Below are 13,311 nucleotides of genomic sequence, written 5' to 3' on the forward strand. Positions count from 1 at the left end.
CCTCTCCTCTCCTCTCCTCTCCTCTCCTCTCCTCTCCTCTCCTCTCCTCTCCTCTCCTCTCCTTCCTCCTCTCCTCCTCCTCTCCTCTCCTCTCCTCTCCTCTCCTCTCCTCTCCTCTCCTCTCCTCTCCATCACTCTCGCCCTCCCAGCCTTCCTTTTGTATCCCCGTCCTCCATAATCTTGTTCGCCTCAGCCTCTGCCTGATGAGTTTGACTAATAATGTTCAACTCACTCAAGTGATCGGACTGTCCGATCGGCGCACGAGTGACTGAGCCTGTCTGAGTCCAGCCAGCCCCCGGGCCCGGATCATCGGATCCCGGCGCCGGCGATCATCGGATGATGATGCCGCCGGGCGGACGCTCATCATCGAGTCATCGGCGAGCCGCATGATCTCACAGAGTCACGGGGACCCTAATGTCGGCCACGGGCAGGAGATGTTACTCCATCATCTTGCTTCCTACTCTTGATCCTCAGTACGTCCGATCTCTTAGCCCCGACGTGCTCTCGAGAAGAGCCTTCACCTTGTCCAGCTTCAGCATCTTGCTGATCGCTGCCCGGCTCTTCCCGTACAACTTAGGCCGCGACCGGCCCTGTCTCACTCCCGGGGCGAGGGGCGATGGAGAGGCTGAGGGATCACCGGGGAAGAGAAGGTGTGGGGAGGTCTGGGAGGAGAGGAAGGAGCAGACGAGGCAGTCGGGAACATCGCAGGGGCAGGGAGGAGAGAGCGTAGCGTGTATATGCAAGCTAACAGGAGCTTCTCTGTAACTCAAATAATGACAAGCTCCTTTTTACATCTTGCGGGGGGGTACTACCTCACCGAGTGCCTCTGAGTTCAAGTGGCGCACTACTAGGACAGTTACTGGTTACTACCTGAAACCTTGTCATCATAGCATCACAAACTTGAGATATCAGGAGAGTCACAATGATTCAGACTGTTAGCGAACGCATTTGTGCAACGGGCTGGAGAGATCGGACACCCGGCTACTTCAACAAACTTGACTCATCCTCATATAACGCTGTACGGAAACCAGACAGTAGCATACTTCGGATCGGAGGATGTTTTACTCACCTTGCCACGCGGCGATCAGTGAGTGAACTTTCAAAATTGGAAAATCGAAGAATGCTTGTGACAAGTAGAGCGGCGGGATCTGAATACCTTTCTCGATGCAGAAAGTTTTCATGCTTTCGAGTTTTTGTTTCCACACGAGAGTTTGCATTCTTTCCGCGGCTAAATCCGTCTCGGCCCACATTTTCTTTTTTCCTCATGTTCCAAATCTCTCTCAGCTTCAATCACTCTGAGTCTCTGATATTCCAAATCTCTCTCAGCCATTCTCAGTCTTTCGCTCCATTCCTGTTGACCGCGACCCTCAGCCTGCGGTCCAGCTGTAGTCCAGAATCATACCTAGCACGTTTCCGGGACCCTCCTCCATGTCCCTTCCCCATGGAGGGTGAAGGCGGTTCAGGAGAAGATCACAGCGACCAGGTTTCCGACCCATCATCTTCACCTGAAGAGGAACTGGAGGCAGAGCAATACCGAGCCATCAGGCTCATGTCTTCATCACATTGGCAAAGGCTGCTACGAAATCAAACGAAGCACGAGCCCTACTGTCAACCGTCTTCATGGCACATCGAGACCGAATCTTGTTTCTCTGCATCTTTCTCGGCTATCATGCCATTTGCTTCTGGTCGTATTCGTCTTCAAGGCACCTGCAAACAATGGGTCTTGATCCGTGGCATCACGATAAATGTTTTCTTTGTCTCTGCAGTTTCCAAACAGCTTGCGTGTTGGAGTGCCCATCATCGCAGTGACAGTCATCACACGACGTTTGAAGCCATCCTGGTCGGGTTGACCTTTGAAGCTCATACGACCGGGCACATTCGCCTGTGCATTTGAAGGCACCTCACAGCTTTCGGAACGTTCAGTCTGTCCTGGCGAAATTTTGCCAGGCTTTCTGAGAGCTGAGGTAGTTGCGATGGATCAAGTAGCTCGCCAGCTATGGGATCCTCCGATGCTACGCGCTTGAAGCATTTCTACCTTCTTACTCGCTATAGATCTCATTGCTCCTCCCCCCTTTCCCTTACTGAGATACTCCTCCTCCTCCTCCTGCTAGCTCCTCCTCCTCCTGCTAGCTCCTCCTCCTCCTGCTAGCTCCTCCTCCTCCTGCTAGCTCCTCCTTCTCTGACTCTTTCATGATACCTCCCGGAGTCCTTTCCTTCCAGTAAGTCTTTGGTAGCTCCTCCCTCTCTCGTTAGCTCCTACCCGGCTCTCGGTGACTCTCCGGAGTCTGATAGCTCCTCTCAAAAACTCTTGGGCCTTCCGCTCTCTCGCATATGCCATCATGATGGCTGACGCGTCAGTTGGTCGCGATAGCGTGCCTGGGAGGCCCTGAGAGGTGGCAAAGGTCTACCAGTGCCTCATACCAATGTGGCAGATGCTCAATGACAAGCGAGGAAAGGATAGGGACAGGTGACTGGCTGGAAAAGTGACCGGTGAAATGAGAAGAGACTCGAACACGAGGAATAAGAAGAAGAGAGGAGAGATAAGGGGAGTGAGGCGAGGCGAGTCGAGAAGATGACAAGTACGGAGTGAACCGCAGAATGTTCTAGGAGGGCAGAGCAGACAGAGCAGGCAGGAAGTTAGACTGAGGCAGCGGCTGCTCCCGAGTTGTCAACGTGACTGCCAGGGAGAGAGATGTGGTATAGGAATCAACTCAGGAAGCTATGGGAGAAGGTTACAGGCGTGAGAGGGGCACGAATAAATTGCAAGTATCAGTGTACTGTTGACCATCACTGTAAACAGTACATAATAACACAAGCACTAGTACATGATGTCATCAGTGGACATCTCATACGTTAAGCCGAGCCGACCGCCATAGAAAACTGTTCAGGAGCCACTCCCATCTGAAACTCAGGCTGAGGGAGGAGCTGGACCGCCGGCGCACCCGAGGGAGCCTGCTGGGAGGGTTGCCGGGAAGAAAACTGGGACGGGTACTGGCCCGAGTACGGCGAGTAATGGGGAGAAACCGCCTGGGGTGAGGAAATAGGCTTTGCGGGGCCATGGAACTCCATGACATGATTGTAGTCCATCATTTCACGGTGAGGCTTGTCGGCGGGGACGTGCTTGCCTCTGTACGGGGCAGGGGCATCCTCATCATGGACCTCCACCTGAGACTCCACCTGCAGGTCGAGCTGAGAGATGACAAAGGGGTACATGATGAGACAGGCGAAGAAGTCCTCGAAGGCTGACCCGTAGACCTTGTAAGCAAGCCTTGCTTGCAACCTCGTTGCGGTCAGATGAGCGGCGAAGAAAATGTACATGGTCCATCCCACGTAGGCAGCGTTGGTGGTGCCGACCTCTCCGATCATGCAACCGATCCATGTGATGAAGAGCATGCCTGTGATAGCCGTGTGCACGATCGCCACGTTGTTGTAGAACTTGTGGTGGACCTTGTGGATGGTGATGAAGGGAGCGAAGATAGAGATCACGAGAGATCTGATCCGCCTCTGCAGCCCTGGCTCGAGCTCAGATGGGATGCCTGCTGGTTGGAAGCCATCAGCCCAGTCGAAGAGCCCGACGATGAAGCGAGTCGACGAGTGAATGTCCTCTTCCATCATGTCGTACTTGCACGCTCTCAGCAACGCCGTGCACATGAGGCAGATGGCGATGGTGAGCGGGAGACCAGAGCAGATGGAGACGGCCCTCAGCGCTGTGAGAGCATCCGATCCTCCCGCATAGAGGATGGCAGTAGCGCACGCTCCCTCTGTGATGGCCCAGTAGACGCGCTGAAGGACCGGAGGATGCGCCATACCTCCTGCAGAGAGGATGTCGTCGACGTAAGAGCCTGAATCAGACGAGGTCACGAAGTAGAGGACAACGCCGATGACGGAGATGAGCTTGAGATACGTTGCGATGCCTTTGCCATACGGCTCCATAACATCGAAAAAGACATCGTCGGGGTTTCTGCAGGGAAGCGCATAGTATCCAACCTCAGCGAGCTTCCTGGCGGCAACAGACTGAGGCTGACCATCGCCTGCAAGCATGTCAAACGTTTACCAACCTGTCCAGAAACAAGACTTACTGTAGCCCATCGCCGTGCAGTTGACCATCCCCGTCTTCCATATCTGCTCATAATTCGTAGTCTTTGGATCCAAAAGAGAAAGCTCGGCCACCCTCTCCATCTTGATACCGAGAGATCCCATGACGACTAAGAAGAAGAAGCTGTAAAAGATAGGGGCTGCAATCGCTCCCATGAAGATCTGACGCAAGGTCCTGCCTCGCGAGATGGTCGCAACGAACATGCCGACAAAGGGGGCCCATGAGATCCACCAGCCCCAGTAGAAGATGGTCCACCATCCGATCCAATTGGAGCTTTGTGACCCAAACGCAGTGTCGGGTTCCGTCAGAGGGCGTCCGATGGCTTTGGTCACGGTATCGTAGAGCTTGTTGGAGCCTGAGTCCCAGAGCTTGTTATCTCCGTTGTTTCTGAACTCAAAGTTGAGCTGAGGCCATGTATCGCACTCGAACCCGACTTGAATCACGTAAGTGATGTAGTGACCCAGAGACTGCACGTAGGAGTTCAACAAGAACCAGGTGTCGTCGGTCAACAGGAGCATCACGAGCAACATGTTGCCCAGACCGAAGGCAACCAGGGAGAGAGCCTTGATTCCGTGGTTGAGCCCCGTGACGACCGAGACTGTCGCAATCAGGGTGATGATCCAGATGGCTCCAACTATTGAAAGCATCAATGCACCAGCAAATGTTCTTGTCGGCATGTCAAACTTACCTTGCCAAACCCTGGCAGTGTGCGAGCCATCGTTGGTGGGAATGTCGCTGACGCAATCAATCCCTCCACCGCAGTCTATTCTCCGAAGGCCGTGGACCATCGTCATGACACCAAACCCAAGGGAGGTGCAGACACCAAAGGTGGTACAGGCCATGGCGACAGAGTCAATGATGTCGCCAACAAAGCCATCGATCACATGCCCAACGAGGGGGAAGAAAGCTTGACGCACTGCAACAAACAACTTGTCAGGATAACATGAAAGCGCTACAAGTGCGACAGGTTCTCACATGTCAACGGCCTATCCCATCGGAAGGCGACAAAGCCGAGGACCATCGCAACGATGATGTAGCAAGCCCACGCGTGGATGCCCCAATGGTAGAGGGTGATGAAGATCGCCTGCTGGGCTCGCTGGTCGTCGTTCAACCACCCGGGCTTGTACAAGACGTTGTAGTAAGAAGCTCTGTAATAAGTAAGAGGCTCTCGCACGCCATAGAAGTAGAAGCCAACGGCTATGCCACTGCAAAAGAGCATGACGAACCAAGAGAAGTCGCTGAACGCGGGCTTCTCATCATCCTTCCCGAGCTTGATGTTTCCGTACTTGGAGAAGGCGATGTACACCACGAAGACGCACCAAATATCTTGTGTGAAGATGTAAAACCACGTGAAGTTCTGCGTGATCCAAGGTTGCCACGTGTTGTTGAACTCAAGGAGAGCAACGTTGATTCCCTGTGCGTTGTCTTGAGCCGTCAAGACTACGATGATGAACACCCACAGGATCACTGACGCTAACAGGGAAACGACCCAGTTGAATCTCAGCAGTGGGAAGTCTCCAACATTGATGGCCACCCATCGGCTGGGCCTCACGTACTGGAGCAGGTTCTCCTCCAGGTTGAAGTCTACGATGGGCTGAGTGTGCTTCTCGCGGGGGTTCAGGGGGATGACGGGGAGCTTCCCGCCCATCGCAGCGAGCGATTCCGGCTTCTGGATGTCCTCGAGATCGGTAGCCATGGTCTCCTGTCACCTCGAGCTTGGCAGGGATGAAGGAGCAGCGAGCAAGTCCAGCTTGCGGCGACGCTCACTGTTATTATCCTTCCGCCCCACCCCTCTAAACAAGCTTGTATCTTTGCTTCCCAATCAGTACTACGGTACTTGACCAGTGGTATCGTGACCTCTACCCCTCCTTTTGACGAGGCTCAGACCCTACCTTTCGGGGGGAAGCTAACCTCCCGCTTCACCACCCCCTCTTCATCCTTGGATCTCGACAATGAACGTGCCTTCTCCCCCATTTGAATTGCAGCCACACGATCCCTGCACCGCTCGGTGTAAATGTCAGATGAAACGTTGGGGTTTGGCACTCGCATACTCGAAAGGGATCGATTTCGAGACAGTACTTCTGTTTGACCACTTAGACTACCTCAAGTCCAGTTTGACCACACTTTGACCAACGATGGTCAACCATCTGGCGGAAACAAGCCTAGAAGGTCAAACTTCCGAAGTTGCCCGTCACTTTCAGCACGGTTGGGCCCTCACGGTCTTTACTACTCAAAGTTAAGTTCAAGTTACGGCTGGTGGCAACTTACCGGAAAAAAAAAAACTGGGCATGAGGTTGGGAAGTTTTTGTTGTGAGTTTTCAGTAGTGATTTTTAACTTAACTTTGAGTAAAAGGACAATCATCAGCCTGAACCTGGAAAGTTCTCGCCGTGACCGTTTGGCCGGCCCTGAGGCTGTGCGACCACCGATTGTCCTCGAACTGCTTTTTTAACTTAACTTTTGAGTAAAAAAACCGTGGCACGGTACGGTGAATAAACTTGAAAGTTCCCGGCGGCCGCCGAGTCAGCCGGGCTCGGACAGCCTGTGAGTCCCGGAGTTCCGGACCGCCGTCGGTCTGAACTCAGGCTCGGAGGGCCCGGCGCGCCCGGCGCGTGACGGAGCACCGTGGCACAAGTTTGTTACTGTTACTCGGACTTGTACTGTGTCAAAGTAATGCCAGATATCATACGACCTTAATTACCGTACAGCAGTAAGACAGTTTTTGCTCAAGACCGAGTTTAATCTGGCATTGCACTGCGGCACAAAGTTCGCCGGACCGTAGGCTCAGTGCCACCGCACGGTCACCGGGTGAGGAGCATATGAGAGATAGACCGTTCTGTATGCTAGGATGCCAGAAACCCGGCAAGCATCCAGACATGAGAGGACCAGGCTTAGCAAGACGGCTAGGAAGGCCTCCTCTTCGGAGTCGCCGGGCCGCCGTCCCGGCGGCGGCCCGCGGCGCCGGGCGCGGCGCGTGACTGAGGCGTCACATGATACTAATAAGTGAAATACCAAAGCCCACATCCCCCAACTTACCCAGGATGGAAATGGCAGGAGAGAGCGGAGACGGAGGGGAAGAAGGAGCGGGAGGGGAGAGAGGAGGGCAGGAGCCCATCACAACCCAGACCGTGGATCACGATGATGGCTTCAAGAAGCCCTCCCTCCCTACAGCTCACTTTGCCATGCCGCCACCTCCCTCCCATCCGAAGGGTGAAGCGTCCTCGGAGTCAGCAGCAGGACAGGCACCAGGAGGTTCAGGGGGCTATGAGAAGCCGCCATGGGCGGGAGTCCCACCAGCAGACAAGTTTCCTTACTTCCTCGAGGTCCTGAAGAACGGAACCATTGTTGAGAAGATCGACTTGCAGAACAAAGACGCGTTCCTGGTCGGCAGGAACGCAGACGTGTGCGATGTTGTGCTGGACCACCCTTCCATCTCTCGACAGCATGCTGTGATCCAGCTCAAGGAAGATGGAGAAGCGTTCATATACGACATGAGCACTCACGGGACGAGGATCAACAAGAAGCAGCTGAAGACGCAGGTGTATGCCAAGATCGGGGTAGGAGACGTGATGCAGTTCGGACAAGTGAGTTTGTGTGTGCGATGCAGAGGATCTTTTTGCAGTCAGCTGACATGAGAGCTAGTCAAGTAGGCACTTGATCTTCAATGGGCCTGAGCATCTCATCAAGGTTTTGCAGTGAAGAGTCGATAGCGCTCTGACTCTGCTGCAGTCGGTGGAAGGCGGGTGGGGATACAAGAAGCGTCCGCAGGAACAAGCACCTTCACAGCCTCCTCCTCCTAGGAAACCAGTGGCAAAGTTGCTTCCTAAGTTGACTGAAGATGGTGGACCGCACGCGCTGTTCAAGCGGCAGGATGAAGGAGCATCTTGGTACGTTAGCAGCACAGAGTTGAGATGACATTGAGTTTCTGCCAGGGGGTTTGGGGATGATGCGGAGGAGGAGGAGGAGGAGGAGACGTCAGATGTCATCGAAGAAGCGCGACAGCTGAAGGAGAGTGGTCAGCTCACAGAGAAACAAGAGCAAGTGCTTGAGAAACTTGAGAAGAAACTCCTGAAGATCAGCAACATTCGTGACGAAATCAAGAAGATCAAAAAGAAAGAAGATGGTGGCGATGAGCTGACAGCGGGACAGGTTGAAACAGCAGATAGATGCGTATGATGATGATGATGAACAAGAACAAGAAGAAGAAGAAAATGATGATGAAGAAGAAGATGAAGATGATGATGAAGAAGATGAAGATGAAGATGATGATAATTATGATGATGATGATGATGATGATGATGATGGAGACGATGATGATATTGTCCAACAGGTGAATGCGATTCAAAGAGGAGAAGAAAGAATCAAGAAGATAGAAGAAGACATGGTGCCGATGGAAGAAAACCTCTCAGGTCTTTCGAATTTGCAGAGCTGAACAGTCTTGACTGAGAAGTCTGAAATTTTCTTCAGAGCTTTTGAGGCAACTCAAAGGAATTTCAAATCCCTCCAAGACGAAGTCGTCTCGCCATGCCAAGCACTCGAGCGACGAAGAAGACTTGGACTCGGACGACGATGAGTTCTACGACAGTGAGAGGAGGAAGAGGGGATGGGATGGGATGGGAGGGGAGGAGAGGGGGCTGCTGATGTCAACTGGTAGGAACGAAGTTGAAGAAAAAATCCTTGTCGAACAAGGAGCAACCTCAGAACATCAAGGTTTTTCTGATCTCTCCTCTCCCCACTCACTCACTCCCTTCCTCTAGACCTTGCAGGAGAGGAAAGTCGTCGTCGAAAAGGAGTTGAAGGAGTTGAAGGCAAGGATCTCAAACTCCCCCTCCTCCCCCTTTACCCTAAACCTCGCCCCTCCTCCATCTTCCTCCCTCCCTCCCTCCCTCCCTCCCTCCCTCCCTCCCTCCCTCCCTCCCTCTCCCTCTCCCTCTCTCGCTCTCTCCGTCATGTTTTTACCTCCTTTCCCTCACGCTGTTCGTTTCTCTCGTGGTGTAGGAGGAGATGAGCCGCGCGGAGAAAGCAGAAGGCGACGGGGCCGGGGAGGAAGAAGACAGTTTGGACTCCTACCTGCATGTGCTCACTGGAGCCTGTAGAGACTTGCCGGGCAATGACGATCATTCGCAGGACATGAACAAGAAGCAGAAGGCGGCAGAGCGGGCGAGCAAGGTCAGGAAGATCAAGGAGCTGGAGGCAGAGACGGTCAAGATAGACAAGCTTGTCAAGATCTTGACTCCGGCCATCTCGATCTCCGCTCCCCTCAAGGCAGCAGCTTCGGTACTCCTTTCTGCTGTTCGACCTGCTGCTACTTCTGCTGCTGTTCCTCCTCTCTTCCTCCTCCTCCTCCTCCTCCTCCTCCCGTCCCCTGCCTTCGCCTCCCCTGCCTCCTCTCTCCCTCTTTCCTGCTGAAACTTTCTTGAAGGCATTCAAGTTCAAATCTTCCACCGTCACTGCTCCTCGCCCTCCCTCGGCTGCTGTCCCCGCGCTCTCGGTTGATTCCAGCGCGAAGAAGGTCGAGGAAGAGAAGAAGAGCCCAGCAAAGGCTCCAGCAGAGGCCAAGGAGGAGAAAATACCTCCTCCTCCTCCTCCTCCTTCTCATGTCAAGACTGCTGAAGCCCCGCCCCCTCACGCCCCGCCCTCCTCCGGGGAGGAGGCCGCGGCGATGCCTACGGAGAACGGCAGTGGTGGGAAGAGAAAGGAGGCTGAGCAGCCTCAAGCTCAAGACCCTCCTGCCAAGAAACTTCGCCCGCAGCAGCAAGCCGAGGAGCCGACCAAGAACCCCGAGGTTCTCCTTCAACCGCCCTGCTCTCTTCTGCTGACCCTTACCCTTCTCCAGGTCCCAAGCTTCGTAGACTTCCAGCGCGGAGGACTGTACGTTTCCACTTCCTTTCCCCTTCCTCCTCTTTCTTCATCTTCCCCTTCCTGGTCTCCCTCCCCTCCCCTTTCCTCTCCTCCCTTCTCCTGCCTCCTTTCCATTCTCACTTCCCGCTTCCATCCACATAATTCTCCTTCTCCCCCCTCCCCTTCTTCCTGTCCGTACTTGAATGTCGCGCAATGACGGGGTGGGCGCAGGTACCGAGCCAAGACGAAGGAGGGAGACAAGAAGGAGACTCAGGCGGTAGTAGTCGCGCTCGACCGTCTCCTCTCTAGCTCAAGACTGTCTGTAGGTGGAGATGGCTGAGCCGCCCAAGTCGAGCATGCCGGAGTACGTGGAGGAGGAAGACGCCTCGTGGGTCCCTCCTATGGGACAGACTGGTCCTGCATGCTCCTGCTCTTGCGCTCGCCGTGACGAGACCATACAGGCGACGGGCGCACTTCCTTGAACGAGAAGTTCGGATACTGAGATGCAGACGAGGTCGCGAGGCGCTGGAGGAGTGGCTAGGGTAGAGGACAAAGGGGAAGAGAGTAAGAGAGCATGAGGAGGAGGAGGAGGAGGAGGAGGAGGAGGAGGAGGAGGAGGAAGAGGAGGAGGAGTGAACAAACGGGTCAGGTATAAGCATTCACTAGGTTCACATCACTCACTAACTTAATAAAGCTTTCACCTGCAGCATTGCCATCAGCATTCGAAGAAGCGACATCTATCAGATGGGCGGGAGGGAGGAGAGGGAGAGGAAGGAGCATTGAGCGGCTGTGTGCGCATGTAAACTAACAAGAGGCTCATAGACTGGAGCCCCTTGCACTCTCTACGCGATGATATCGCATGTTTGTCTTCGAGAGACGCGCACGGGTGGTCACGTCCCTCGCTTTTGACATGCTTTCCCAGCTCCTCCCCTCACGTTTCTCAGCTCGCTGCCTCGATGTTTCTCACCTCATCACTGCGACAACCAGGCCTTGAGCTCCTCGATCTGCTTCCCCACCGCTCGCCTCGAAGTCCCTCCGTCCGTCTGCCGTCGCTCCACCGCTGCCTCGTAGTCCCACATCCCACCTGGGCCCGAGCTGGCGGGGGGTCAGTAAGTTCAAAAGGCTCTCAGCTGGGGTACCTGGCGGCAGACTCGTCGAAGGATGGATGGATCTTTCTGAGGTCCTCCACCGTGAGCTGATCGAGCGAGCACTTACGGTCCTGGAGGAGGAGCTGGTCAGCGAAGAGGAGGACGGGGATGATGATGATGATGATGATGATGATGAGGAGGAGGAGGAGGCACCTCTGCGAGCTTCACTACCGCCCCTGCGACATGATGCGCCTCCCTGAAGGGAATTCCCTTGCGCACAAGATGATCCGACAGGTCGGTCGCGAGCATTGGGAGATCCAAAGCCTGATGCACAAGTGAGTGGGCGAGGGAACATGAGTGAAGAGGTCCACGACAAGGGGAGTAGAGGTGAAGAGCAGGAAAGGAGAGGATAGCGGGGACAAGGAGGGAAGGGGAGGGAAGTGAAGGAGGGGATCATATAGCTCGGGTTTTGACGGAAACATCAACTGAATTATGAAGTGACCGCTTCGAACCAGCGATTCTCTTCCCCCGTTGTGAATTTTGGCAGCTCCATCTCCGATCCATCGGAGCGGGCCGTGGCAATTCAGGGGTGAAGTTGAAGACAGATTGGAGGGGGAGGAGGGAGGGAGGGAGGGAGGGAGGGAGGGAGGGGAGGGGGAGGAAAAGGATACCTTGAGCATCTTGTCCTTGTTGGTCACCAGGGTTGACAGGACTCCGTTAGCAATGAGAGAGCAGGCCTCCAAGGTGTCGGCGGCGTCAAACAAGGGCTCCTTGTCCTCCTGCCCAAGGGTCAGAGCAGCAACGAGGACTCGTCGCCTCTACCTGCAGGTCCTTGTTGTACGTCGACGGCGTCCCTTTGACAGTCACCAGCAGCCCGACGGTCTGCCCGATGGTCCTGCCCGACTTGCCTCGCAGGAGCTCTAGAGCATCAGGATTCTTCTTCTGCGGCATGAGGGAGGAGCCCGTGCTGTAGGCGTCGGCGAGCGAGACGAAGCCGAACTCGGTGGAGGAGTAGAGGATGAGGTCCTCGGCGAAGCGGCTGAAGTGGACCATGATCAAGCTGCTGGCGAACAAGTACTCCAGGATGAAATCTCGGTCCCCAACCTGAGCAGCCATGAGATAGTGCCAAGATGCAAGCGCGAGAAAGAATAGAGAAATAGAGAAGAACGATGGATGGAAGGACGAGAAGCTTGGGTAAGAAACGAGAAGGAGGAGGAGGGACGACGAGGAAGGTAGTAGCGGAGGGAAGAGGAGGTGAGAGGAAGATGGATTCAGAGGGAAGAAAACATCGATTCAGAGTGAGTGATAGCAGAGAATATGACTAGCAAGGGTACAAGAGTAGTCCACGTCGTCTCACCGCATCCAGACTGTTAGGAATGATGCCGTCAAACCCCAAGTCCTTGGCAAGAGCATGGCGGTCTACCCCGAACGGATGGCCGGACAGAGCACCGACGCCCAAGGGGAGGAGGTTAACGCGAGTGAGGAGCCCCTCCAGCCTCTCGACGTCCCTCTTCCACTGCCATGCGTAGCACAGGAGCCAGTGCGACCAGCGGATAGGCTGAGCTCGCTGGAGGTGGGTGTAGCCGGGCAGCAGCAGGTCCATCTCCTTCTCTGCGCGCTCAGTGGCGACGCTGATGAGGTTCTTCATGTTGGAGATCAGCGCTCTCACCTCCTCCCGCAGCCACAGCCGAACGTCCGTTACCACCTGGTCGTTCCTGCTCCTTCCTGTGTGCAACTTGCCCCCCACGGGGCCGACGATTTCCGTCAGCCTTCTCTCGTTTGCCGTGTGGATATCTTCGTCCCCTCCCTTCACCTCGAACTTCCCGCTCTCCCATTCCTTCCCGACAGCCCTCAGCCCCTCCTGCAGCTTCTTCACCTCGTCATCTTTCAAGATCCCAGCCCTCCCCAGCGCAGCAGCGTACGCGATGCTGCCCTCCAGGTCCTGCTTCCACATGCGCTTGTCATAGGGGAGGGAAGCATTGAATCGCTCCATGAGAGGGTCGGTCTCTCCTGAAAACCTCCCGCTTCTGCTCAACCTGAACCCTACTGACGTAACCGAGGACACATGCCCCGAGTCCGACATTGCCCTTCGCCCCAAGTCCCCCCTCCTCAACCCGCCTGCTCCTCTTAGCCCTCCTACGGCCGTTCCTCGCAAGCTGTCAGCTGTGGCTCTCCCCCACGCGAGCAAGGCGGCGGCTCCTCGTCCTCCTCCCGCACGCGCTCCCTGCATGCCGCACGTGCCTCGGATCCTCCAGGCTGCCCTCCAATACCGGTAAAATACCCTCTCT

The 13,311-nt window shown here is 55.1% G+C and overlaps 3 protein-coding genes across 3 annotated transcripts; 1 reads left to right on the plus strand and 2 right to left on the minus strand.

Moving 5' to 3' along the window:
* Positions 1-2,853: 2,853 nt before the first annotated feature.
* Positions 2,854-5,744, minus strand: GUITHDRAFT_68154 (hypothetical protein; the record flags this gene model as incomplete). The annotated part of the gene is made up of 4 exons (XM_005835894.1): positions 2,854-4,031; positions 4,059-4,784; positions 4,854-5,012; positions 5,072-5,744. The coding sequence occupies 4 exons, from the start codon at positions 5,742-5,744 to the stop codon at positions 2,854-2,856; spliced, it is 2,736 nt and encodes a 911-aa protein (XP_005835951.1).
* Positions 5,745-7,357: 1,613 nt separating this feature from the next.
* GUITHDRAFT_44954 (hypothetical protein) lies at positions 7,358-7,675 on the plus strand (the record flags this gene model as incomplete). The annotated part of the gene is made up of 1 exon (XM_005835895.1): positions 7,358-7,675. A coding segment is annotated over one exon (318 nt), but the record flags the coding sequence as incomplete, so codon positions are not given.
* Positions 7,676-10,906: 3,231 nt separating this feature from the next.
* GUITHDRAFT_68151 (hypothetical protein) lies at positions 10,907-13,106 on the minus strand (the record flags this gene model as incomplete). The annotated part of the gene is made up of 6 exons (XM_005835896.1): positions 10,907-11,030; positions 11,087-11,154; positions 11,237-11,347; positions 11,695-11,802; positions 11,846-12,127; positions 12,381-13,106. The coding sequence occupies 6 exons, from the start codon at positions 13,104-13,106 to the stop codon at positions 10,907-10,909; spliced, it is 1,419 nt and encodes a 472-aa protein (XP_005835953.1).
* Positions 13,107-13,311: the final 205 nt, after the last annotated feature.

The sequence above is a fragment of the Guillardia theta genome (assembly GCF_000315625.1).
Source record: "Guillardia theta CCMP2712 unplaced genomic scaffold GUITHscaffold_19, whole genome shotgun sequence".
Taxonomy (NCBI): Eukaryota; class Cryptophyceae; order Pyrenomonadales; family Geminigeraceae; genus Guillardia; species Guillardia theta.